The sequence below is a fragment of the Phyllobates terribilis genome, unplaced genomic scaffold (assembly GCF_046119375.1).
Source record: "Phyllobates terribilis strain yellow unplaced genomic scaffold, ASM4611937v1 Scaffold_1__5_contigs__length_1240528914, whole genome shotgun sequence".
In the NCBI taxonomy this organism is placed as follows: Eukaryota; Metazoa; Chordata; class Amphibia; order Anura; family Dendrobatidae; genus Phyllobates; species Phyllobates terribilis.
Window position 1 is genome coordinate 449,797,187 of NW_027362761.1, and position 27,897 is coordinate 449,825,083.

At 43.4% G+C, this 27,897-nt stretch overlaps 1 protein-coding gene across 1 annotated transcript in view; it reads left to right on the top strand.

Annotated features, from left to right (window-relative positions):
* The first annotated feature begins 1,067 nt into the window (after window positions 1-1,067).
* Window positions 1,068-27,897, top strand: part of ELL2 (elongation factor for RNA polymerase II 2) — a 49,881-nt gene continuing 23,051 nt past the window's right edge. The window contains exons 1-2 of the mRNA XM_073678272.1: window positions 1,068-1,292; window positions 20,165-20,212. Of these exons, the coding sequence (XP_073534373.1) occupies window positions 1,161-1,292; window positions 20,165-20,212 (180 nt within the window). The 5' untranslated portion in view covers window positions 1,068-1,160. The remainder of the gene's footprint in view (window positions 1,293-20,164; window positions 20,213-27,897) is intronic.

The window sequence follows — 27,897 nt, forward strand, 5'->3', positions numbered from 1 at the left end:
CCAAAATCACATAAAAAAACAGGAAATATGCATAAAAAAACAAACAAAATAATCAGAGCAGATTGAGAATTGTGTGTTTTGATGCAGACAATCTGCCGAAGAAAAAGCATTTCCATGTGGAAAAATGACTTTATTTTGGCATCTACGCCGGCCCCAGGCTGTACAATGGCACGCGTGACCGGCATGAACCAGGGGCAGACACATTAACCGTGCCCAAGAGGTAAAGCGGCCCATTTCTACCTCCAAAGCAGATGCAATTTTGCATTTTTAGGACCTCTTAGGTTTCAAAGGGCCCATTTATTGTTCTTGCACAGGGGCCCTTTTCTGTCTGTGGCTGGCTGACCCCTCCGCAGATACCCGATGACCAATCCGTAGTGCTCAGCGCACAGACGCTGCCGTTCCTCTTGGCAGCACAGATCCGGGTTACACAGGACGCCGTGCTGCCGAGAGCCATGTTTTTTTTTGGGGGGGGGGTTTGCTCGCTCGTCTGCACAGGGAAGTCTCTCCATAATCGTAAATGGACCTTAGCTGAGTGCACATTGAGGCGATGGGATCAGCACCCTCATTACCCCACAGGGTGGGCTACCAAGAAGTGGGCGACGTCAGCGAGACGACTGCAACCGCTTACACACAGGCCTATGGAGGCGCCATATACACCTGGGACACTTTACAACAGAACAATTTACGAGTTGGTTTACAAATACTGAACGTGTGAACGTGGCCTATAGCCCCTGCTGGTGAGGAAATCCCCCCTACATCACTATTCTGTGTACAGAGGCCTCGGTACCAGACCGCACACAGCTGCTGCTGTCCGCACACTGGCCGGCGGCAGCGCTGGAGCCCCCGCTCAGCAGGGAGCAGACGTCACCGCCATGTCAGAATACACTCGCTTGGTCTCTCGTACGTCACGGACAGCCCCGCCCACCGCTTAACGTCACGACGGTCATTGAATTAGCACAAGAAAAGGACAAGCCACCTCCCCCTGTATAAAGCGCCCGGGAGATGTGCACCGCAGCCTATACGTGCGGGGAGTGGAGGAGCCGGGAGCCAATCAGCGCTGCATGTTCCGTTTCCTTCACGCGAAAGCAAGTTAGGTTGCGAGATACAAAACCCAGTGCTCAACAGCAAGTCAGGAGGGGAAGAGGGAGTGAGAGAGGAAGATGGCGGCTCTTAGTGAGGAGGGGAGGTACGGGCTGTCCTGCGAGAGGGGGACACAGGACCAGACCACCGTGCTTCACGTTAAACTCACTGAGACCGCCTTCAGAGCCTTGGAGAACTACCAGAACACTAAGGTAAGTGACAAGGCGGACACGTTAGAAGTGGGGCGCTCTGGTCACCGACACCCTGTAACGGCTGGATTGTGACAGAAGTTAGTGGGGGAGTCCGGGAAAGTCGGGGAGGTGGCCAGAAACTGCTCCGGCCACAGGTGAGGGCGGACTGGCTCCCGGCTCTGTGATCCAGCTGGTCCCTGGTCTCCAGGTGCACAGGGCTGGGAGCCACCCGTGACGTGCCCTCATATCTGGGGGGGGCCCCTCCTGTGTGACGTGCCCTCATATCTGGGGGGGGGGCCCTCCTGTGTGACGTGCCCTCATATCTGGGGGGGGGACCCTCCTGTGTGACGTGCCCTCATATCTGGGGGGGGACCCTCCTGTGTGACGTGCCCTCATATCTGGGGGGGGGGCCCTCCTGTGTGACGTGCCCTCATATCTGGGGGGGCCCCCTCCTGCGTGACGTGCCCTCATATCTGGGGTGGGGGGGGCCCCCTCCTGCGTGACGTGCCCTCATATCTGGGGTGGGGGGGGCCCCCTCCTGTGTGACGTGCCCTCATATCTGGGGGGGCCCCCTCCTGCGTGATGTGCCCTCATATCTGGGGGGGCCCCCTCCTGTGTGATGTGCCCTGCCCCCCCCCCCTTCCAGCAGTCCTAACCCCCAAATCCCCCAGTTCTCCCTTGTAGAGGCCAGGACTGTGGAGTCTGAGTCGGTGCCCGTTTTGGTGGTGTTGGAATCTGGGTCTGTATAAAATGGACCAACTCCCAATATAATAAATTGGGTAGAGTAGCTCAATGCAGTTTGTGGGGAATATTTTTTCATAAGAATTTGGGAAAGTTATGAAATGTCCTATTCCTGATCTAAGGGTCTAGACTTTTAGCTGAGATGAATCTGTACTACAGTAAATTTATCCCTTAGACATGAGCCATGTATGAGGGAGTTGGAGTCATGGAAATTGAGGAGTTGGAGGTTTGGCTTACCGACTCCACAACCCTGGTAGTGGCCCTGTCACCACGTTGCCCCCGTCCTCCCTTGTAATGGTCCTGTGTTCCCTTGTAGCGGCCCTGTCCATATCGTATAGAGGAGATGGGGCTGACTTTAGAACTTCTTCACTCCATAATGTGCCTGGTTGCTGGAAACTCCAGATCCCAGTGGTTTTCTTGGTCCGGATCCAGCGTAGCTCAGCAGATATGACCTAAATGTAGAAGTCCTCTAGTAAATGTGTATAAATGCATTGTAATCGGGCTTCAGTTGTTTGTATCTGTTTTATCACTTGTCACTAATGTGGTGATGGCTATGGCCGCCTTAGTCATAGTTTCTATCCTGGCCATTGTTGGGATGGGGTTTATCTAGTGGCTGTAACATGGGCGTTATACTTGTACCTGTATAGAAGAGCTGAGTAAGCTTCTATAAAAGCTGGAGGGTGGCTCATAATGCAGTGTTGTCAGTCCTATTCACACCATCCCCCCCTCTGTCTGGGATTGTGGGGGTTGGGGGGGGGTTAACTCTGCCTAAATGTTTTTTAATGATGTGGCCACCTCCTATGGCTACACTCTCCGACCACTTCCAGAGCAGATCTTCCCACTTTTCCAATGTTCTGGAATTTCCCTTAAAATGAACATTTTCGCTTTAAATTAAATGATATTTTTATAAGGAAATAGAAATTATTCTGTTTTCAAGTTTTGTAACGTGCCGTCTGCTGGTAACTAGTGTTATCTATATGGGAGTCCTGTATATGTGGCAAGTGTGAGCATGGTTGGGGCTGGCTGGACATGGGTGGCTTTATTTGGAGCAGTGTTTCATGGTGACAGCTTTTAAATAGCAGTGCGGCTTCCAGTGCATATACAGCTCTGCTGTGACCTTACATTATTTGCCTACTGGAATGATCAATATGTACGTTTACCTGCAATGAAGTTGCCCAATGCTTGAATAGAATCTTAGTCATTCAGTGTAGGTCCTGTTAGCCGTGCAACGTGTTTGACCTTATATTGCTGGCGACTTTAATGCAGTCTGTTACTGGATTATAGGGCTGCCATATGGAATCTGGTGTCCCCATAATTCTGCATATGTATATTTACCACAGTAACCATCCGAGTAAGTAATTGCTAACAAAGCAATTTCCTGTAGGCGCTGGTAGTCTTTTCAGTGAGGGTTTCAACTCGTTAATGTGTTCCGATCAACTGTATGTCAATCCTGACTTTTTACTGTCCCATTCACATGGGCCAACAAAAATATATGGGGAGAAATAATTAATACAATAATTCTGCCCCATATATCTTTATTGGCAGCACATCTACTGCTTAGGGTGCATTTAGACTGGCTGGTTATCATAAATTATTAGGAATGCTTGTTTTTCAATTGTCTGCCATTGTAAACTGGCAACCAATGTGGAGGATGCAATGCTTCTTTCTCAGGTAAAATGATTTGCAAGCTTAATTAAGGCTGCATTCACATGCGGCGGTCATGAGTCCCAGGGCTTTGGTCATCTTTTTACAGTTTTCCTTAACCTTGCAGAGAAAGGGCTGATTCAACTGCTAAACCCTGCAGCCATCATGATCGGCCATGCAGTCTTGCCGATGAATGGTGGCTTGCATGCAAGATTAAATAATGCGGTTAGCATGGTTACTGTGTGAACGCAACCTACATATCACTGTTCTCTGCTGCACATTGCTCTGTGTAAACTGGACATGCTCTGCTGAGAACAATGACAGTCTGTGCACAGAACGATCTATTGATCGTTCTGTGTGCATGGTGAGTGAGGCTGGCCTGTTTAAGCTGTCTATAATTGGTGTGAACATAGCCATTGTTTAACCATGACAGTCACATGGTGTAAACTCTACCTTACTGATGGCGATGTGCTGCTAATAACTAATTTATGTTGCCGTAAAACGTGATCACACGGTGAATGAGCTTTTACTCACTTTTCGGGTCATTGTTTGAATGTTTACATGTGATAAGACTCAAATTCCTCCTTGGATCTATTAGGCCCCAGAAGTCTCCGGAAGAGCATTTCACTGAAGGGTTTGCAGCTTGCTTAAATCTTGCACATCCATAGCTGTACAATAATCTCATATGCTGCACAGGCGTTGGCCAAGATGTGTCACCACTTTTATCTGCTGATATCATCTGCGTAATGAATTTTAGCAAGATCATCTTAGTAATTAAAGTAGAAAAGTGATTTATTACATGCACAAGGACTTCACAATCTGCCATATGTTACTGAACAGTCAAGTGTAATCTGTTTGTCAACATGTCGCTAAAGAAAAGTTCCTTGTGGTAAATAAGGCTATAGTTTGGTTAAAGTGAACCTGACAGCTGATGCAGCCACGAATTGGGTAGCATGTATGTTCAGGCACTGGCTGTATGATCTCATCCAGATATGTTTGACTCTGAAATACTGCAGCATTTCAGAGAAAATCGTACTGTTAGCTGTGCTCGATTTAAGAGTTCTTTGCTTATATGTGCATGTAGGCAGAGGCTTGTCAATCCGGGGCAGCGGGCAGAAGCCACCAGGGCCCCGCCTGTCCGACTAGTCTGTAGCGCGGTCTTGGTCCCCAGCAGCTGTTTTGTTTCGTTCGTTCCCACAATGCGTATTTGGTTAGTTTTTAATGTTGCAGGTAATTTGGGTTACTTGTGTTTTTTTTTTTTTATTACTTTTTTGAGTTGTTTTAAAATGAGTATTTATCTTGTTTTTGATGCTGCAGTTTCTTTTCTTGAGATGTCATATTTTAAATAAAGTTGTTTTTGATACTTCCTGGTATTTGGTTCTGTCAAAACTTTGATAGTAATGTGTGGATTACATGTGTTTTTGTGCGTTTCTGTAGCACTAAAATCTGCACATGTACTCATCTACCCGCAAAAGAAATTAATATGTGAATTTCAGACATTCACCACAGGTCCGTTTATGCTGAAAGGAAAAAATGAGCGGATGATTTCTATAAACCCCATCCAAGTTGCTGGAACTGTAAGACACTGCTTTTTGTGAGCAGTGAAAATGCGCATCATCAAATGCACCACAAATGCAATGTGGGAACTTAACCAAAGCTTACCTCCAACAGACTTTAGCTGGGGTTACATGTACAGGTTTTATAGTGTATTTGTACTAAAGATCTGCCATATAATTGATTGACGTTTATGAAAGCCCAACACAGTGCAAAGGGCAAGTGTTCCCTCGGATATTTTTCACGTACTGTCAGAAGGGAGAAGGTGGAGAAACCTTTTTTTTTTATCCCCATGCATAAGATGACACTGACACTCACGGGTCTGTTTTTCTTATACATGAGAAACTGGAGGTCTGAATGACCCCCCCCCCCCCCCCCCCCCCCCCCAAGGTGTATGTCCTAATATCTTGGGATAATTTATTAGCTTTTACTGCTTGTGTTGTGGTTGGGTCTTGAATTGTCACAGCTCACAGACTAGATCAGCTGGTTGCGCAGCATTCGCTTTACCTGTACAAAGTACACTTGCCACAGAACATTTGCTTCTCTTACTGCAGGTAACAACGTGTCCTGTCACTTCCACCATATTTTTCCCTTTAAATGTGATCACATGACCGTCCTATGAAAGCTAAGTACGTGCTCCTGCTCTCGCTTGACAGGATTAATCAGTGCTGCCTGCCTTGATTAGGGAGGCTTTAATGAATAGAAAAGAGACCTTAGAGACCTAATGCCCAAAAAATCCCACACAGGAAACTGCTTATTGTGCATTTCTCATTTTCTATAAAAGGGATCTACTGTTCCTGGTATGAGGTGTCAGTCTGAAACGCCTGCAGGTTTTTATTCATCGGCAGCCTCAATACTCAACTAGAAAATTCTTGTTCTTAATGTTTTCATGGGGATTTTTCCCCCATAATCTAAATATGTAACATATCCAAACTACAGGCCACATACGCCTTTAGTATTACTTTATTTTAATATATAGCAGTCTGGTAGATATTTCTTATAGGAACACCTAACATGCTAGGAGGAGCTTGTCACTCATTTAACTAGTCTAAAGTGAGAAGGAAATTGTGCATGGACACTAGCCATTGTGTACTCTGTAGAGTACACAGCCACAGACTCTGGGCTTGGCCTAGTGACCCTTAGTGTGACTGCTCCCTTTTGTTCTTCTTGGCTCTTGTTTACACAGTCAGCTGGGACTTGAGGAAGAATTTGTGAAGAGTGATTCACATAATCGGCGGTGTGAATGCAAGCCGTTTAAAGGCTCCTGCTGTCTAGAATGTCCAGCGTGGCCTGAAAGAAAACTTGCATAGCTCAAATTTTCCTCACTTAATGCAGAAGGATCAAATTACTCACAGAATGAACACGTTGTCCCTGTCTCTAGCAGACAATCACTTGTGCTAATACTGTAACTATGTCAGCGTAAAGGGGCTTCGACTCTTCCTGATAATCGTGAACGAACATTATTAAAAATTCTCGTTTCTCTATTTTCTTGCAGTGTAAACAGGCTGCCGATCACCCGATAAAACTCTTGTTTATCTGGTGAAATTATTTTTTGCATTCTAAAAGATCATCGTTCAGTGGTGCATCTGTTGAGGTCAATGGCAGCATAGGTGCACCAAGTGATCTAGTATATGCGCTCAGTGTGCATTATTTACATGTTTACGTGTGTAAACAGGCATTCAAATGATCACTGATCGTATCGTGCCGCCGATCGATCCCTGTAAATGAACCTTAAAGCCAAGCGCACTTGTCTGGTAATCATCTGTTTGAAAAGGATCTAATAAAAACGAAAAAAGGAGCCGTTCCAAATTGGTAAGCTGATAGATTTTAAAAGTATCAGTTCTTATTGACTTCTATGATTTAATACACAAATCCAGCAATTTGTTTTTAGCTGTACCAAAAAGATGGCATGAGTATGCACCCTATCTGCAGAAAACCCAGGTTAGGTACATGCTGTGTGCGCCTGACTACTGAGGCACTCTTCACAATGTACGCCTCTTCCCAATGGAGCGCACAGAGAATTCAGGCATGCCACATGAGCTTATTAGACTGTTCACATTCGCCTATGTGAATATAATTGTATTTGTCAAGCAGGAGCTCTGGCATAAGTCTGGCAAATACTGTTAGCAATTGTTAGTATTGTTTGCCTTTATTCAGCACAATACGCCTGCAAATAAGTCCTTATGCTTCTATCATGCTTCTGACAGATCATGTTCATCCCTAGAAGTAAAATGCTGCTTTTGGGCCCAAACCCGCAGCCTCAAAGAGCCCTGCACCAGGTCAAGTGGCCAGTCTTTGCTCTTATACTCTACCAGTTGCTCCCCTGAGTATTGTGGTTTCAGGTTTTTTTTTTTTTTTTTTTTATATATATATATAATATCTGCCATATGGTTTCAGTGATATGAGCCTTTTTATTAAGTTGTTACAGAATCCTGTGAGCTCCACTCCCTTGTTAAAGACCATAAAGTTAGGACCGAATAAAAAGACCCACATCTCTGGAGACGTATGGCTGATTAAAAAAAAATTACTCTAGCAGCAGGAATGAAAAGTGCCAAAATCGCCAACTTTTGACTTGGTTACAGGTCCTCCTTGATGTATCTAGTCACTTACCATATTACTGGTATGCAGGGCTGTGGAGTCAGTATAAAATGGACCAACTCCTAAAATAAATAATAAGTTTGGGTTCAGTAGTACAATGCAGGATGTGCTTCACTTTTTTTTTTTTTCCTAAATTTTGGAAAGTTATGAAATGTTCTGTTCCTGATCTAAGGATCTCTGCTTTTAGTTGAGATGAATCTGTGCTGCACTTCATGGACATGCTCAGTAGTGAGGCTGGGCTCTGGAGTCAAGGAAATTGAAGAGTCGGAGGTTTGGCTTACTGACTCCGCAGTCCTGCATGTATGTGCATATTTAGTTTGCTTCAGTCTACGCATTCCAATTTGGACATGTAATTTGGTCAGACCTGCTTGTGCAGCCTGTTGTACAGTCAGCGGGTAACCTGTTCACCTTCACGCCACATTTTTAATGTCTGTGATCCTGTTTCATGATGAGGGGTCTTGTTGATGCTACGCTCTGCAGTTAGTTATCCTTCATTGCTCTATTAATTACATATTGTGTGTCTAGCTCTACGAATGCTTGTCTCCAAAAACAGCAGCTCCTTGCATAGCTTGTTTTGGACATGGCACACAGTCACCCATTGGTCTCCCCCCTTCAGTTAACGCTTCATCTACTTGGGGTTGTGAGCTGCAAGCATTTATTTTTTTTGGGCACGGCACAGACTGCACTTTCCACTGTCCTTCTGGAACATTTTCTTTGGCTTACTCTTTACAGTGTGAACTTGAAATCATACATTGGAGTCTGTAAAATGCTGCAGTTCAGATCCTGGTGATTTAATTTCATGTCGCTGGTTTTCTCTGTATCTGATATAGTTCTGTCCTTGTACGTATTCGTCACTCAGCTTATGTATTTACTTATCAAAGCCCAGCAGACTTTACCCACCAAGGAAAGGTCAGATTGAACGGATCACCCAAACATTCACTAGCGCACATTCTCATTTCTATTGACTCGGGCCAATATACTTGCCAGCCACAATTCTGCTAGCATGACGTCCCTAATGTGCCCTGCGCCAGTACGCACAATAACCTGACATGTTCTGCTCCATGTTTATCCGGACTTGATGTGATTTCTTGTGTACAAGGACTCGGTTACATCTGTTCAGACACTTTTTGCCATCTACTTTTTCTAAAATCTCTTAAGCAGTGGATGTCATTAGTAATTTGCCTGAATTACCAAATTGCAAATCCACCTGAATATGCAGCACATACAAAATATTAGCGAAATGGATTTCTACAAGGAAGGTGCTGTGTGCCAAGTCCCTGTGCTTCATACTGTGCTGCCATATGGTGCTCCATGCGGCAGTGATACAGGCAGCCTCTGTGTCAATAATTCTAAGAGAAAATATGGAACATACTAAACTTGTTTTGTCTCAATTGCAAAGTATGATCACTTATAACTGGTGCTGGGGGATTGTATAGAAAGGTAAGGGTGTATTAATTATAGTTTTTTTCTTTTTCTATAGGAGTTTTTTTTTTTGAGCAGAAAAGCTTAACTTTCAAAACATATGGGAGCTGATCTATTGAAGGGAACCTGTCATCATGGAAATGCAGACCAGTCTGCAAGCACCGTTCTAGAGCAGGAGAGCAGAGTGGATAAATATATTTTGTGAGACACGGTTCAGTATAACCTGTTTCTTTTACTCTTTGTGCGACTTTCGGTCCATTAGGAGGTACTATCAGTGACTGCCAGCGATCTCTGTATGTACTCTTATACAAAGACAACCGTTGGTCACTGATGGGACATCCCACTGGACCGAAAATTCTACAAATGAGAGTATTAAATGAATAAAACACCAGTTATACTGAATCTTTCCTATATATTAATCTACTCTGCTCCCCCGTCTCTATAACATGAGGCCTGCAGATTTGAATGCAATTTCATGGTGATGGGCTCCCGGTATTGTAAATGGTAGTCTTAAAGGGCGTGCAGGAGGATGTGCCGTTACATTTCTGGCAAAACTTATGTCATTAAAGTGGTGTAAATTTTTATGAATTAGAGGGGCTAGCCTAACCGCTCCCCATCCTGACAATGATCTGCCCCTTTTGACAAAGCCGGCTGGTACTGGTGTGAAAACGCCAAAGTCACAATGATTATGCAACTATGGAGTTGTGCGAAAAAAAGCAATGTCTGTCTTACGACAGAATTCTAATCGGCGGTGGTTTTTGAACATCTTATGGTTTTTGGGGCTTCTGCTCCAAACTCTGAAGAAAAACTGGAGAGATCGTAACACGACCAAGTGCAGGAGTCTAGCATGTAAGAGGTGTGAAGGTTATACATGGGCTCAGAGGTGTATCTAGGTTTTCTAGCACCCGGGGCAAGAATTCAGTTTGGTGTTCCTCCACAACCTTCCCAAGTGCATATGTGATTTTCACACTTAGTGATGAGCTGCCCTCCCTAATTCTCTCAATGTTCAGTGAAAAACTGAGAGAAGCAGGAAGACTAGTGAGTTGTCACGTGACTGTCAGTATGAAAATTGCAAATACCGTAAGTGAAGTGGCCATGTGATGACTGCTTGAATCCTGACCGTGAGTATATTAAACGGTTAGGATTAGCTTGCTACAGAACTTCATTTTATAATCAAAGGGCTTGTCCAGGTTTGAGATCAAAGTCTGCAGTCACTCTAAGTGACTGCAGGCTTCTGAATTCTCACAGCGCATGCACTGCACACTTTTCGGATTCTCCAGTGGCAAGAGTGGATGGTCATGTGAGCACAAGTATGCGATTTGTATACTTCTGCCCATATTCCGACTAGATGTGTCTGGCCTCATTCAGTTTATCATTGAGTGAGGCCACACATGTCTCATCGGCATGTGACTGCATGTATGTAAATCACTGGCACGAGAGAATCCTGACAGCATGCAGGGTGCACTGAGAATTCGGAAGTCTGCAGTCACATAGAATGACTGCAGACTCATCACAAACTTGGACAACCCCTTTAATGCTCCTAACATAAATAAAAACATGATCATTAGTCAGTATCATAAATAACATTCACATCCAGGTACCTTTTATAGATGACGTTGTCTTTGCAGTTCGTTTCTGCAGATTTCAATTTTTTGCTGTCTTCTGCAGCGCATCCATCCCTACACTATACCCTTAAAGATAGCGGTGTCATTATAATGCTCTTGAATAAAAATATCTGCCCTATGCTGAGATTCTGAATAAATTGCCCCTCACTATATTCCCTGCACAAAATGACCCCCCACGCTGTCCTTCTAATGGTGCATGCTGTTCACACTGCCCTCTCCTTTCCATAGTGTGTCCCCTGCCGTAGGGCCCAGTCTCTATTTTGTGCCCCCTCATCATACTCCTTCTCTTTGGCATACTGTTGCCTCCTGGCTGTGCCTTTACACTGTTCCCCACACTACTCAGTCTCTATTCTGTGCCCACTCACTCCCCCCCCCACCCCCCATACTGTCTCCTCACACAATTTCCCTCAATAGTCTCCTTGTGTTCCCCTGCTAACCATATGGTTTCCTCACATATTTACCCTGTCGCTCTCCATACTTCCTCCTCACACATCCCATGACCCTCATGTCCGCACACATTTTTTTCCCCTATCTACTCATACTGTCTGCACCCACCCCCCTCCACTCACTCCAGACAAAATAGTCCACCTCCCCCTCTACGCTGAATCTTTGGTGTCTTCAGCTCCGCAGCCACAGGAGAACTTGCCACCGATGCTCTTCTGCGCATCGGCGAGTGAAGTCAACAGAACAGTGTGATCACATGACCTGATCACGCTGTTGAGGTCGTTGTGACCTGGCGGTCAGCAAGACATGAGTATAATTGAACACTGGGAGCCGGCGTGCTGCACGTTCTTTGAGCTTGACAGCTGGCCCAGAACAGCCGAATCCCAGTCCGGGGGCGGCAGAACGCATCCGCCATGGGAGACACTTCGGACCGCCGCATTAGGCGGCCCGACATCACCCCCCCCCCCCCTGCCGGCTGTGCCCGTGCCATATGCTCTGGCTGCCCCCTCCCCCTAGATACGCCTCTGCATGGAGTGTGGATTTAGTGTTATGTGCACAGCTCCCCTATCATGTGACTAGTAATTTTCAGATCACTCAATTACAGTCTGCTGGTTTTCCACAGTATAAACCTGTACTCTAGTGTAATAAAAGACCCGTCAGTCTACATTAGTGGTCCGATTCATGGTGTGTGTGTGCGCGTATAGGGGTATTTTTAAGTTTAGCAGTTTTTCACTATCCCTGCATCAATGGATAGGGGATCCCTCTGCAATTGCTGGATGTTTGACCACTGGGATCCCAAACAGTCATGAGACATGGGGCTCCATAGAGCTTCATGTGACTGGAGTGGTGTTGCCCCATTCTTTCTGAATGAGACTGCCAGAGATGGCGGAGCCTGTAAGCTCTTCTGCACAACCATAAGAATGAATGGAGCAGCAGTGCGTATTATCAACACCAGGTTCTTCAGAGCGCTGCTTCCTGGGAACACAGTGGGGATCCCAGCAATGCAACCCCACGTTTGGAAAGTTATCCGCTATACCATGATGAAGCATAACTTCTAAAGCTTCCGCTTATGTTATTAAAGGGCAACCTGTCTCAATACCCTATTAAAGGCATCTTTAAACGAAAAACAATGGAATAGTCTTTTTCGAGGATCTAATGGTCATTTCCATCAATGTTATTCGCTGCCTTGTGCCCATTGTAAATGGTGCTGCTGAGCGTACCACAGTTTTCAATAACTTCTGTGCAGACAAATATGAAACGGTCTTGCTAAATATGAATGTAAAAGTGTACACGTCTGATATAATGTGAAACAACGTTACTCTTGGGCTGTACGTGGTGTGGACAAGGTCTAAAGCAATGGTTTCCTGTTGACTTGGCACTATTGGGTTACAGTCACCATATGATTGGTAATGTTTGGTAAAGTACACAAGTCCTTAGTTTGCTGCACGATTCCATCTATTTCCATGTACTGTACGTGTTTCACTTATTACTAGCAGGGAAGTCTGTAGCTGCCTCTGGGGAGTATAACAGGACGTGCAGCCAGTAAGTCGTGCTGGCGGTGTGCTACATATTACAGTTCCTATAAAGGGGGCAGCTACTTTCTTGTAAGTGATAAACATCAGCTGAAAATCCACAGCCAGCATTTATTTATCTTCTCGTCAGGGATCTTGCGTCACTGCCTTTCAGCAATGCTGCTTTTGTTCGTGCCCTCCATCCCCCACCTCATCTGATGGATCTGTTCAGGAAATCCAGCTGGTCTTTACTCCAGTGTGCCTCTAAATATTAAGCAATGCTAAATGTCAGGCGCTTGATAGATTAACCCCAGCAATCTGTATGCATGTGTCTACTGCTGCTGTGAATTAATGTTGCATAGCTATGTATGAGGGCTACCTTGTCAGAGTTTGTATTATGTCATCTTGTGAACAAATAACAAGATAGCTGGACCCCCTGAGGCTTCATTAATAAATTAGAACATGCCTTCTGCAAGTGTATGGCTAATTGTGTGATGACGTAGAGAGCTGCGCTCCTAATAAAGCTTTACAGACCGGGCTGAATCCATGGGAAAAGTCGTAATTTAGCGTTTTATTTGCTTGCCATTTTTTTGTAGCAGTTTTATGAGCATAACCCAGGAATTAGTAGAAAAGTTACAAGCAATCACTATTTCCTCTCTACCTACTTTTGGATTCACTAAGGCTATGTTCACATGTGTTTTGCTGAAAATTTTTATGCAAATTTTAAGCTGCGTTTTACAGTACCAGCAAAAGCTGTGAGATTTCAGAAAACTCATGTACAGGTTTTTTGTTTTGTTTTTTTTCCTGACTGATGTGGAACACTACTACGTTTTTGCAAACTGCTGCAGCATGTCATTACTTTCAGCGTTTTTTTCACCTATAGAAAGCAATGGGTACGTGCAAAAACCTGAGGAAGTTGAATGTTTGATTTTTTTATTTTTTATTTTTTTTTTATTTTGTTTATGTGCACTAAACTTTATCAGCATGCACAAGAGACAAACGCAGCAAAACCTGGTTTTTGTAAGTCGCTTCTTTACTACCAAGAGCAGGTTTTGCCTGCTGGGGAAAAAAAGCTGCAAAAACACAATGTGTGGACATAGCCTTAGGCTTTGCAGTGACTGCATGTTTCTCCAGCTTCTGGGTAAAACTAAAGACGTGTGTGCGCTCTGTTTTGTGCAGAAAATCTGCGTTTAAACTGTACAAGCAAAGTGGATGTGGTTTCATGAACTCCTGCCCACTTTAAAGATGCTGGAGATCTGTATGCTTTTTGGTGCGTTTTTCTCTATAGGCTTCTATGGGGATCCTGAAAAAACTGCATGTAAAAAGAAAATAGTTCTGTACTAAGAAAGTATTCAAAACGCTGCTTCAAATGTGTTACAGCAAAAGCAGGAATAATACAATAATCGTATTTTTGCATATTTTGGTGCAGATAAAAAGGCCATCTTTTCATTATGTACGAACACGGCCTGTAATTTTGCTTGTGGAAAACCTGCAAAGAAATGAAATAACATAAATATACCTTATGAGAACTCGCCCTAATGCCAAAATGACTCACAAGTGGTGTAAACCATTGATGGCCTAAATAAAGATTTTACAAGGCAATTGCACCACACCAGGATTTTTTTTGGAGGGGTGGTGTGCACATAGCGTAATTTTCAGGCAGATTCCACAACTTGCTGTGTACATACGGTCTTTTAAGGCCGGCGTCACACCAGCGTATGACATCAAATGCGAGATGCTAATGACCCTCGGCTCCTGCTCTGCAGTGAGCGTGAGCCAAGTGCTGCGATTCTCTAGCATGAGAAGATCACAGCTGCGGAGGAGACAAAGTAATGTCTCCATCTCCTTCGTGGCCTGACTCGCCGTATATCGGACTGCACTGAGCTGACATGCGAGTGCCGTCCGATGTCTCACTCGCACCCATAGACTTGTATGGGTCGAGTGAATGGAGTCTCGCTGCAAATCGCAGCATGCTATGATTTATTTTCTCATACCGAATTGCTGATCTGCACTGCCTCATAGTAGAACACTGGGCCGAGTGTTTTATCGCATGGCGCTAGACTGTGTTATACAGTAGTGTGACGCTGACCTAACTTTTGTTATGCGCTTCAGGCTTCGACAGCTGGGAAGTGGCTAAAAGTGACTCTACCGTTCTTCAAGAAGCTTCTGCTTTTCAGCTGTCAGGCTGTGTGCCCACGTAGTGTTTTTCAAGCGTTTATGCTGTGGAATTTCCGCAGCATAAACGCTTGTGAAACGCTAGGTAATCCGCACCCCATGGTCCCCAAGGGGATTCCGCATGTTCTATGCACATGCTGCGTACAAAAATCCGCAGCATGTCATTTAATTTTGCGGAAGCGCAGCGGAACTCCCGCCATTGACTTGCATTGAGACACATAGAAACCGCGACTGTACATTTGTACAAGCGGCTTCTATGCATCTCTGTGCGGAAGGTACCCAGTTCTGGAGGAGAGAAGACTCTCATCCAGACCTGGGTACCATTCTACCTGTAAAAAAAAAGATTAAAATAACAAAGTTTATACTCACCTTTCCGAAGGCTTCTCTCTAAATGCCGGCATCGCTTGAGGACCTGCGGTGACGTCAGTCATGTGACCGCAGGCCCTTCATCGCTCTGTCTCGCGATATGCCGGCATCCAGGAAGCAGAGAGGAACGAGCGCTGCAGCCAAGCCGGGGCCTCGGGGGTGAGTATAGCTTTATTTGTTTTAATTTTTACGGTTCACACTGTATAAATCCATGCTATTTGCATGGATTTATATAGTGTGACCTAGTTGTCAAGCACTTTCCAAGTGATGCTATTGCCTGGAAAGCGCTTGTCAATCTGTATGCGGAAACGCATGTGGATCCGCATGTATTCTGCAGGAAAAACGCATGCACAATCTGCATGTGTTTTTTCTGCCAGGGAGATGCAGAAATTTTCTGCTTCATTTCTGCATCGTGGGCACATAGCCTCACAATCTTGTGCATAAAAAAAAAAAAAAGCCATAAGTCAGAAAAAAGCTTATTGGGGGGCGGCACAGTGGCTCAGTAGTTAGCACTGCAGCCTTGCAGCACTGGGATCCTGGGTTCAAATCCCACCAAGGACAACATCTGCAAGGAGTTTGTATGTTCTCCCCGTGTTTGCGTGCGTTTCCTCTGGGTTCTCCGGTTTCCTCCCACACTCCAAAGACATACTGATAGGGAATCTAGATTGTGAGCCCCGATGGGGACAGCGACGATAATGTATGTAAAGCGCTGCGGAATATGTTGGCTCTATATAAAAATAAAGATTATTTGTTTCAAAAACTATGCTGCTGGCACTGCAGCTTCTAAAACACGTGTTCATCACATCCTCGAAGCATCCCAGCAATATAGACTGCCAATTTTTAAAAAGGAAAGAGACTTCCATTCCTTTGACTTCATATATATAAATTCATATCAAGTAGGTTGATGGTTGAAATTCCATCTGGTGAATGTTCATTATGCCAACCCAGCCATGCACATATTAGTCCATATTGGCTCTTACAGTGGTTCAGACTGGTTACTTGTGACTGAATGGGCACCTTGTATGGTCCTAGTCCTTCTGGATAGCAATTCCCCCTCAGTCCTCATTAAGCTGTCCCGTGACTTTTCTTGTGCATAAGAACATGAACTGTTCATCAGTGTTTGGTCGGTTTTTACCACCAGTGAACTAAATTTCGAAACGTTTATTCATTGTAATGTTAATTGTGACAGCGCATGGATTGGACACTAATGATGTCTGTAATTTTAATGGATCCTTAGACTTGTAAGGGTAATTTTGATCTGTGATGCCCATAAAAAGTACATGTCGCAGTGAACTTTTTTTGAGGACCATTCAGTCTGCAAAAAAAAAAAAAAAACGTATTTGTGAATAGCCCCATAGACTATAAAGGGTATGTGTCCTATTGCTGACAATACGTGTGATTCTCAAACATCTGAATAAGGCCTTATACTGAATTGAAGCACAATAGTCCCATACTGGAAGTGTTATCTGAAGGTTGGGGATATGGTTTTTTTTTATGCTTCAAAATCAGACTTGTGCACAATTTACAGTGACATTGGCGCTGTGGTCTTCTAGTGTTGTATGGCTTCCCCTGCTGGAGTAAAAAGTGCAGAAATAACTTGCTGAACATAACCAAAGTAAAGGTATGGCTCCTCTTGGTACACAATCCCCCACAAGGACTACCTGGATGCTGATTTCAGAGCTGAATGGAATCAGTGACTGCAGAAATATTAGTTCTGCTGAAGACTAGTAAGGTTCAGACTTTCCAAGTAGTGGAGGATGTAGCTCGCTGTCGTGCATGGCAATGTTGGTATGTGCACTTGTTTAGTATTTGCGTTGGATTATTCTGCTGCAAACCCATTGTTGGCAGGAAAAATGCTCTAAGAGATGAGCATGTTTTTTACTTGGGATTTTTGCCCGACTCATGTGGGTGAAAAACTTTTAAAAGGATTGACATGCTGCAGATTTGGCAAAAAAAATTGCTTTTGTTCAAATCTGTAAAGAAAAAAAGTCGCATAGATATCAGAAAGCTCATTAACTGTAACACTAAAATGCTGAATTTTTTTTCCAGCGGCAAAAATGCAATATGTGAACAGGCCCTTATTGTCCTGTTGTGATTGGTTAGTGAAAAGGTCTTTACTGTCTAAAGCCTTTTTATATTTGCTCTTTTCAGCACACTTTGAGCTCATGCAGACATCTGTGCAAATCGGTCCAATCTCTGGGTGCAGCTCTCCTGACCCAAATGACATAAGGCTGTCAATCTCTGGTCCAGAGACACTTGTGATCCAAGATCCTACTGATTTGCAGGGATGTCTGCATGAGCCCTTAAATGGGATTACCCAAACAAAATTAACTCTTTCTAGACAGTATTTTAGCTTTGATGAACAGATGTTTTGTTTGGCTGCTGACCTGCTGTTATGGAGATAATCCTAATCAGATCTGGTTTATTCACTGAATCTGCTGATTAGAACAACTGCACTTTCCTGCAAGTTTGCTGGTGTGCTTTTTGCCAAGGAGCCTGATATCCGGTCAGAAGTATCAAGTCATGCATAGACATAAAGGTTTTGGCAGCAGGCGCTGAGTGCATTTGTTCTAGAAAGCAGGAAGGCCAGATCCTTGTAATTGTGCAATGATCTGTGTTTATGGCCTCATAGAGAATGACAGCTTGTGACGGTTAGTAACAGCACCTTGTATATCTTGTTAGTTGCTGATAAGGAATATAATCTGGCTGAAATTGATTATGGTTTGGGACCCTCTGAGTAAAGATTTAAGGCCCCGTCACGTTAGACTAATGTCGGTGAACCGATATAGACCGGTTCGGCCGATGGTCTGATGTGCATGGAGGAGCCAGCCGACTGATAGTCGGGGGAGATGTCTATTGTGTATTTCTGACTGCTGATAGCATTGTTCTCCCTGAGATAAGCCGCTGGCAGATGTGTGCATAAGGCACTATGTAAATATATGTGGAGCCAGGAAAACCCCTATTTAATGATTGGTTTCTTCTAGTACAGTTTTCATATTGCTGTCCTCACATTTCATAGTTACACAGGGAGATCTGAACAATAGTACTCCCTTTGTCATTCAATGTTAATCCCATGTTTCAATCTGATAAAACGTAATAATCTTAGTACAGATTGTTACATGTGAGTTGGGTTGCAGAGCCCCATTCACATGCACAGATTGCAGATCTCAGATTTGTGTCAAATTCAGCAAGTGCTGATGCTTTACAATTAGTGGCAGGAGTAATCCACAGCGTTGGGAGCTCATGGTAAACGACATTGCTTCTCATGATTACTGCCTGCAAAATTTTCACAGGGGCCTGGAGTTCAAGCCTAGGCACCCAACATCTGCGGCTAGTGCTGAAGGTGACTTTTGCTTTTTTTTTTTTTGGGAATATACATTTGGTATATAATTACGACATGTAACAGCCGGCCACACTCGCCCCATATAGGCCAGAGTATCTGGAGTCAGTGCAGGGTGTTAGATTTTATTATTAGACTTTAGTAGAATCTGATTAGCAAAGTTACAAGCTGCAAATTGAGTCCCATGCTGAGATCATTAGGAGCACTGGTCTATTGCTTGTTTGGCATCATGAGGTGTAAATGACATTTCACTCACCTGCTTATTAGACCTTCTTCAATGCACTAATTGTCCAGAAGGAGCACCCTTTCTAGTTTGTGAACTTTTCACTGGGGACAATTTTATTCAACCTTCCTATACTTATAATTTGTCTGTGAATGCTATTATCCCAAGAGCATTTTTGGATTTTCAGATGTCTATAGTTGGCTTTGTACATTGCTTGCCATATTGGGCCTATACCCAGAGCTGTCACCTCCCCTGTAGATAGACCTTTGGTTCCTAAGGCGGTTGCAGTTGTGGGGTACCTCTGTTTACCTTGGGCAGCACTTCCAAGATTTCTCAGTCCTTTTGCTTCCTTGGAAAACCCCGGTGTGTGTTCACACCTTATTTCAGTTTAGAAATCCACATAAAATACACAGCATTTCTGCATCTAAATTATGTACATAATTCCCGCACTTATTCATGTTACTTTCTTGTTTTTTTTTTTTTTTTTGCTGCAGAAGTGCACTAAAATTTACATCATTTACATCAACGATGCCAGACCAGCGGTGTAATGTGGATTTTGGTGTCCCCATTAAAATGAATGGGTAAAATCCACAGCAGAAAAAATGCGTTTCTGCAACAGGAATTGGCATGCTGGCGATTTAAAAACCCAATTTCACAAAAAAAAAAAAAACACAACAATTTGGATGGGATTAAGGAAATTCATCTATGTGGAAAATCTGTACCAAATATGCAACGTGTGAATTCTGCCTTATGCACAGGATTTTCCACTGCAGCTTTATATGTGGACAGTCCGCTGCATATTAGAATAGCGAGGTGTTGCGATTTCATGCACTCTTTGCAGAGACTGTCTGCAGCATGAATTGATTGGTGCTTAGGATTCGGCAGTGTCTGTGTGTGCCACAGATTTCCTTGGATTTCACACTTTGTAATAATGAGATGTGCAGCAAATGTGTTCTAATTCCATAACTAAACAATTTAATTGTGGAAATTTTTCTACAGATAAGACCTTTGTGCACATACCCTTAAGGGAAAGTGGTGGTACTAATGTGGGGGGTGGGTGTAATTTCAGCAGGGATCACTGCATATCGTTCATCTGTGTGACCGATCCTATGATCGTCTAAATAGTCCTGTGTTCATGGATGTTAGCGTGTGTTCTGCTTGAAGGGGAGGCTTATCGGACAATATCTTTCAAGTGAATACAACTTTTCTGCTTCTAATACGTTTAATTTTTTCTTTTTCTCTTTTTCTAGAACTCTATGCCTGCACGACCATCCATTCAATTTCAGGGACTCCAAGGAGTAAGTATATTCACAGCTTCTTGGATATAGTTAGAGCTGGTGTGGGTGAAGTGCTTTTATTGTGTGATAGCTTTATGGTGAATGGGTGTCCCGGCTCACTGTACAATGTGTAAGTGTTTATTCCTCCAGACATCAAACTTTTAGTTTACCTTTTTCATGATTCATCCAGGTTTTTATGCTCTGCTCTTTTTGGCCCTTTTAGTTTGATCAAAGCCCACTTCCAAGAACGCAAATCTTATCTGTGCCAGTCATACGCACACCCACATGTGTTAAATCTGCCATGTTTATAGCCATTTAAAGATACAGTATCATTTGTCACATGCAGTTTTGAGAATTGATCTGTAGTGGATGCAGAGCTATTTAACACAAGTATTAGATTTACCTAATGGCTTTTAATATGGACGTAAAATGTGTGTGAACAGTCCCTTCTGCTTGATTTTTAGTCTTGTATAAGCAAGGGTCCATTAAAAAAATTTGTTCTGCTCTTTGAAAATTTTTTTCTCCCTAGCTCCATTCTGATGGGGCATTTCAATGGCCCTTTCTCTGGATTGTTGGGGGTCCCTATGGTCTGACCTTCACCAATCAGAAAGCTATGATCTTTCCTGTGGATAAGTAATGGCTTTCAATGTTGGTAATGTCCCTTTAGGGCTATATATAGCTTTCAATATTGGTAATGTCCCTTTAGGGATATATATTTAAGGGGGATCCTTTGTGATCTCCCCCACACTGAAGACTGGAAGATCATACAGCATGTCTTGCCATGGCTGACCTGTCCTGCATTACAGACCACCTACTGATTTGAATGGGTATTGTGTTATTCTTAAAGGGAACCTGTCACTAAGAAAATGCAGTCCAATATGAAGCCATCATGTTAGAGCAGAGTAGTTAAAACCATTAAACGGAGTAGTTTAAGGCTATGTGCCCACGATGCAGAAATGAAGCAGAAAATTTCTGCATCTCCCTGGCAGAAAAAACGCATGCGGATTGTGCATGCGTTTTTCCTGCAGAATACATGCGGATTCAAATGCGTTTCTGCATGCAGATTGACAAGCGCTTTCCAGGCGATAGCATCACTTGGAAAGTGCTTGACAACTAGGTCACACTATATAAATCCATGCAAATAGCATGGATTTATACAGTGTGAACCGTAAAAATTAAAACAAATAAAGCTATACTCGCCCCCGATGCCCGGCGTGGCTGCAGCGCTCGTTACTGTCTGGTTCCCGGCTGCCGGCATATCGCGAGACAGAGCGGTGAAGGGCCTGCGGTCACATGACTGTGACGTCACCGCAGGTCCTCAAGCGATGCCGGCATTCAGAGAGAAGACTTCGGAAAGGTGAGTATAAACTTTATTTGTTGTTTTATTCTTTTTTTACAGGTACAATGGTACCCAGGTCTGGATGAGAGTCTTCTCTCCTCCAGAACTGGGTACCATCCGCACATAGAGACGCATAGAAGCCGCTTGTACAAATGTACAGTCGCGGTTTCTATGCGTCTCAATGCAAGTCAATGGCGGGAGTTCCGCTGCGCTTCCGCAAAATTAAATGACATGCTGCGGATTTTTGTACGCAGCATAAACGCTGCGGAAAAATCCGCAGAATGTGCATAGAACATGCGGAATCCCCTTGGGGACCATGGGGTGCGGATTACCTAGCATTTCACAAGCGTTTCCGCTGTGGAAATTCCGCAGCATAAACGCTTGAAAAACGCTATATGGGCACCCAGCCTGACTAAACCTCTGCTCTTTCTGGGATTTTGGTCCAGTGGGGCCTAACGGATTTCTTTAAGTGTGCATGTAGAGCAAGCTGTCAATCACTGATAGGAACTCCTACTGGATCAAAAATCCCAGAGAGCAGAGGATTAAATGGTTAAAACACAGGTTGTTATTCTTTACTCAAAGCTATATACCAATCTACTCTGCTCCCCCTTCTCTATAACATTGTGCCTGCACATTAAACTGAATTTTCCTGATGACAGGTTCCCTTTTAACAGGGCTGTCCACAATTTTATAATAAGTCTTAAATATATTAATGCAACTTACTCATGTTCTTTTATTGAAGTTATGTGCAGCTTTCATTACTGAAGCCACAGCTGTTTGCTCAGCAATTATTTTTTGGTCTCGTCCACATGTTTAGCTGCCTCCTTTGAAACCTAATGCAGTAGATTAGCAACTTCCAGAAACTGCATAAAGTTTTTCAGGGGAGGAGGTTGAATGACCGGACTTGCCGCATGCCTCTCCTGCAGCAAGTCTTGTGCATGGGAGCAAAAGTTGATTATGGATTTTTTTTTCCTCTTGTAATAAAGAAAGCTTTGTGGAACGTGTATGATAGGAAGTTGGATAAATGCATGATTAACACACACGTTCAGATTGGCTATAAAGTGGCCAATCCCTAAAAAGGATCGGCCACTTTATAGCCAATCTGAACGTGTGTGTTAATCATGCATTTATCCAACTTCCTATCATACACGTTCCACAAAGTCATGTCATGGCGCTGCAGAGAAACTGAACACTTAAGTGACCGCTGAAGGTCCCTGCAGGGGAACACTCTTTGAGCTCTTGCCATGGACCCTTCTAACAAGCATGGTTTCTCTAAAGTGGACAAACATCATGCCTACATTCACACAGGCCTGTTTAGTTTGACATTTCTCAAGTTTGCAGCTAAACCAGCACCTAATTCTACTACAACTGTTCTGACGGTAACATGAATGGAAGTGTATATTTGGGGGTGCTTTGCATTGTGCCAGTACCCTCCTGTCCTCATTGTGTACATTTCCATAATATATATTTGAAGCCTATGGATTATCTTTTTCTCGAGCATTGTTCTCATGTGGTGCCATGTTTAACATGCCAGGGTGGGCTCGATGTCAACATATGTTAAGTTTTTCGATGTATAAACATTTAATTTTCTTTGTACTGTGAAATGTTGATGTTTTAAGCCAATGGCGCTAACATGTTTCGGAAAATTTCAGCTGTAGGTTTGGCAACAAATCTGCAGACAGTGCATGGAATACTTGCTGATTCTGTTGAAGATTTGGCTGTGAACTTCACCCTACTCCTAATTCTAAGCATCGGATAGGATAAATCTGCATTGAACTTCCGCACAAAAATAATGAGCATGCTGCTGATTTCAAACTTCCCCACCATGCTTTCATTTGTTTTTGTTTTTCCACAAATGTGAATTGCATTTTGGAAAACCTATGGACTTGCATTGTACTGTAAATTGCTGCAGAGTCTGCAGTGTGGGAGCTTGGCCCTAAATGTAAAACATGAGTGCATGCAAGATCTGTTAGACCTTGTACACATCCTATATTTAGTGCATGTAATGAGATGGTGCCTAACATACTACACATGCTACATGTCCATAAGGCTTTATTGCAAAATGGAAGCAAACTGTCCTTTTGGCCTCTGGCGGAGTCGACAGTGTATTAGAGTTCGCTATTCCATCCAGCAGGGTCCAGCAACTGCATACAACCAAAAAAATTAGTGTGGATAAGGTGGTGTTCACACTGCGTTTTTTATAAAATGGTCTGCTTTCCTTCAGAAAAGGTGCTACTTTTTCCCATAAGTTGTACCTGGTTTTGCAGCACTTGAAGAGTGCTTCACTGCATTACCAGACACCGCCTCCTGTTATCTCTGTAGATTGGATATTGCTGTCCCTGAGGTTCATGATTTCAGGGAATTGCAGTGTAAAGATGCTGTTCTGTAGCCAAAAGATGTGCCAGTAATCGCCACAAATCTCTCCAATCACAACAGAGGCACTTTCCAGACAAAAATTATTCCTGAAACAAAAAGTGGCTCTAAAAGTCCATGTACCATTTAAATAGCTGTGATCTCACCACAGAGGAAAGCGAAGTAGTACCTCCAGTCTAAAGCTGGAGACCCCAGGCACTTGTGCCATCAGCTATTACCAGGAAGACCTTGGTTTAGTCTGGATGAAATCTGAGTGACAGCTGGTGGCATTGAGGGTGAAATGTGCAGCTGTGTTGGCTGTAGTGCCACATCATAATGCCATACATTGAACAGTGCGTTGGCCACGCTACCACAGCATTTCCTTTATCACAGAGTTATGCCTAGATAACCATGCATTGCAAGTTTCTAATTAAAAAAGAAAAAAAACATTATTTGTCTTCTGTGACGCACTCCTTTTCTTGGAAAGGCTTGGTGTGGTTGTCAGACTGATAACTGTTAGTGCATTTTGCATGATTGCCTTGGAAGGCAGCCACAGCAAGTCCTGCCTATACTCAATACTGTGAAATGTGGCTTTATTTCCTCTAAAACATTGTGACTTTTCTTTTTTGGTCGTTCCAGACTAATCACCAGTTTGTGGGGGTGTTTTTTTGTTTTTTTTTCACCCCCCCCTTCCTTTTTTTTTCCTGCAGAAAGGTTGAGGTTTGTGGAGATTATCTGGGAATATAGCTACAGCCAGATTCCCAGCGGGGGGCAAATCCGTTGCTCTTGTTAAAAAAACAAACCATACTAACCAAAGTAATTAGAGCAAATAATTTGAGCTATTTAAATACAAATGCATATATGTTATTATCTTCCTATCTCATTGCTTTCATTATTTGCTTGACACCTCATGCTATTGATAAACTAATCATGTGCAGATGCTCTCTGTGTGTACCCTTGATGTGGCGGAGACTTCACTTGTTTTTCTCTGCTCTTCCCTGGCTCCTGTGAGGACACAGAAAAGATGCAGAAATGCTCAAGAAAATTTCTGCTTCATTTCTGCATCGTGGGTACTAAGCCTTAGCCTTGCCATTCAAAAAAAGTTGCGTTCACACATTAAGTTTTTGCGTGTTTTTTTTTTTTTAATGCAAAATTATGGCCAAGTGCCCACGATGCAGAAATTCTGCAGATTTTTTCCGCATCTCCCTGGAAGGAAAAACGCATGCGGATTTTACATGCGTTTGTCAAGCGTTTTTGCATGCATTTCTCCATGCGGGTTATCAAGCTCTTTTCCAAGCGATTTTAGCATCACTTGGAAAAGTGCTTGACAACTTGGTCACACTATATAAATCCATGCATCCGACATGGATTTATATAGTGTGACCAAGTTAATAGTTAAAAAAAAAAAAATGGTAAAAAATAAATATTATACTTGCCTTCTGATGGCCCCCGGTCTTTTCTCCGCTGTGTCCGGTCTCTTGTACGGCTCGCGGTGGTGTGAAAGGACCATTCATGACGTCATTTAGTCATGTGACAGGTCACTCGACCGCCGGCGGCGGTCACGTGACCTGTCACACGACTAAATGATGTCATGGAAGGTCCTTTTAGACCATCGCGAGCCTACAAGAAACCGGACGCATCACTATGCAGACCGGGGGCCATCAGAAGGTAAGTATAATCTTTATTTTTTATTTTAAATTCTTTTTTTACTTGCAGGTTCTATGGTACCCAGGTCAGGAGGAGAGTCTCCTCTTCTCCAGACCCGGGTACCATCCGCACATTGAATCGCTTAATATCCGCATGTGCACATGTAGTTATTAGATTTCAATGCAAGTCAATGGCGGCAATTACGCTGCGTGTTCGCAAAATTAATGGACCTAAGGCTGCATGCCCACTATGCGTTTTTCAAGCGTTTTTGCTGCGGAATTTCCGCAGCAAAAACGCTTGGTAATACGTGCCCCATGGTCCCCAATGATGATCTGCATGTGCTGTGAACATGCTGCGGAAATTTCCGCTGCGGATTATCATTGCGGAACAATACGCAGCATGTCCATTAATTTTGCGGACACGCAGAGTAATCGCCGCTATTGACTTGCATTGGACCGCGTGACATCCGCATCACTGCATCTGCACATGCAGATATCACACGGTTCAATGTGCGGATGGCACCCAGGTCTGGAGAAGAGGAGACTCATCCAGACCCAGGTACCATAGAAACTGTAAAAAAAAAAAAAAGATTATACTTACCTTCCGATGGCCCCCGGTCTCCACAGCACATGCGGATTATCATTGGGGACCATGGGGCACGTATTACCAGCGGTTCTGCAGCAAAGACACTTGAAAAACGCATAGTGGGCATGCAGCCCGTTTTACAGTACTGAGAGTTCAGAAATCTCGTGCATTTTTTTTTTTTTTCCTGACTGGTTTGGCAAACTGCTGTTTTTGTAAAATCCAGCAGGTCACTTCTTTCAGCTTTTTTCACTCACAGAAAGAAATGGGTAGTGCAAAAACGCAGGTATCAGGTTTTGCTGAAAACTTGAAGTTGAATCATGTTCGTGTGTTTTTTTTTTTTTTTTGTGCATTAAACTTTTATCAGTATGCACAAGAGACAAATATACCCTGACAAAAAATGCAGCAAAACCTGCTTTTTCGGCTCTGCTTCTTTACTGCCAAGAGAGCAGGTTTTCCCTGCGGAAGAAAACGCAGTGTGTGAACATCGCCTAATACGCCAGATTTCTTTAGACTGTTAAACATGCCACCTTACATATGTTGTACTGCGCAAACCACAGCTGGTGTTTCCAACAGTCATGTCCTGAACCTGTCCAGCTGGTTCAGCTACCTTCTGTCTGGAAGTTAATCTTTGCCTAGGTGATATTGACCAATGCTGGAACTTGTGTAAGAATCTCAACTGATCATTTACCTGTAGACTTTCATCACTGACTGATTATGATTGCAGGATTTAAGGCACTCTTACACTTCTGCCCCCCCCCCCCCTTTTTTTTTTAAATGTATACTTTTTAATAAATCATGACAAACGCTGTTCAATTTTATTGAATTCATTAATGTCTGAAATCGTTGGGTCATTTGACTGTTCACTTGGGTTGCCTAGAGCTCAGAATTACAGTACATGAGATTCCAGGTGGAAAGACTATCTAGTGAAAAGTGTGTAATGTGCATAGTTACAAGGTGATGGTTATGGACATTTGGCAGTAAGCAGGCTGAAATCTTAGTTTTGGCTTCATTTTCTTGGACCGGCTAAGGACGCAGAAAAGATGTTACTAGCACTCCTCCCATTTGATTCATTAAATATCAACAGTACTAAAACGTAAACCATAAATACATGTAGACTGTTGCGCATTATAAACTAGTCCATGGGTTCTTTATTGAGCCTTGGGATGAGTGCTGGATACATCTTTTCTTCCACTGTCTAATGAGCCATATAGTGCAAGGGTGATCTGGAGTTGCAAGTTTTCGTTTTAGATCTGCCAAGGCCCTGTTAACACATGTTTTTGTTTTTTTTTTTATATCTTTTCTAACATATATTAGAAAAAGCTCCTTATTTATGTTAAATGGAGGCTGACTGCTCAGTGGTATCCAACTCCCATAGTGTGACAGGCTTTACTTTAAAAGATGAAAAGTTCATGGTGTGTAAACAGGATGCCATTATAGTGAATAGGGTTAGACAGCAATCACCCATAGGATATAATGGCATCCATTTAACAAACATGAAAAACGATTGACATTTTTTGTTGGTGAATACAGTGGCTTTCTTCAAATGGAATTTTTTTTTTTTTACTGGACTCCACAAACTCTTATGCATATGACCAAGGGAGTCCGTTGGTGCCTTTCCTGCATACGTGCTAAAAGTAAACCAGAACATGATGTGAACCGGCCTTTAAAATTACTCCTCTTTCAGCCTTATGTATCCATTCATATAATGGCCACATACAACCTCTAATTCCTCCAGTTAAAGTACAAATTGAACAAAAATCCAAATTACCATTTTTTTCCTCTT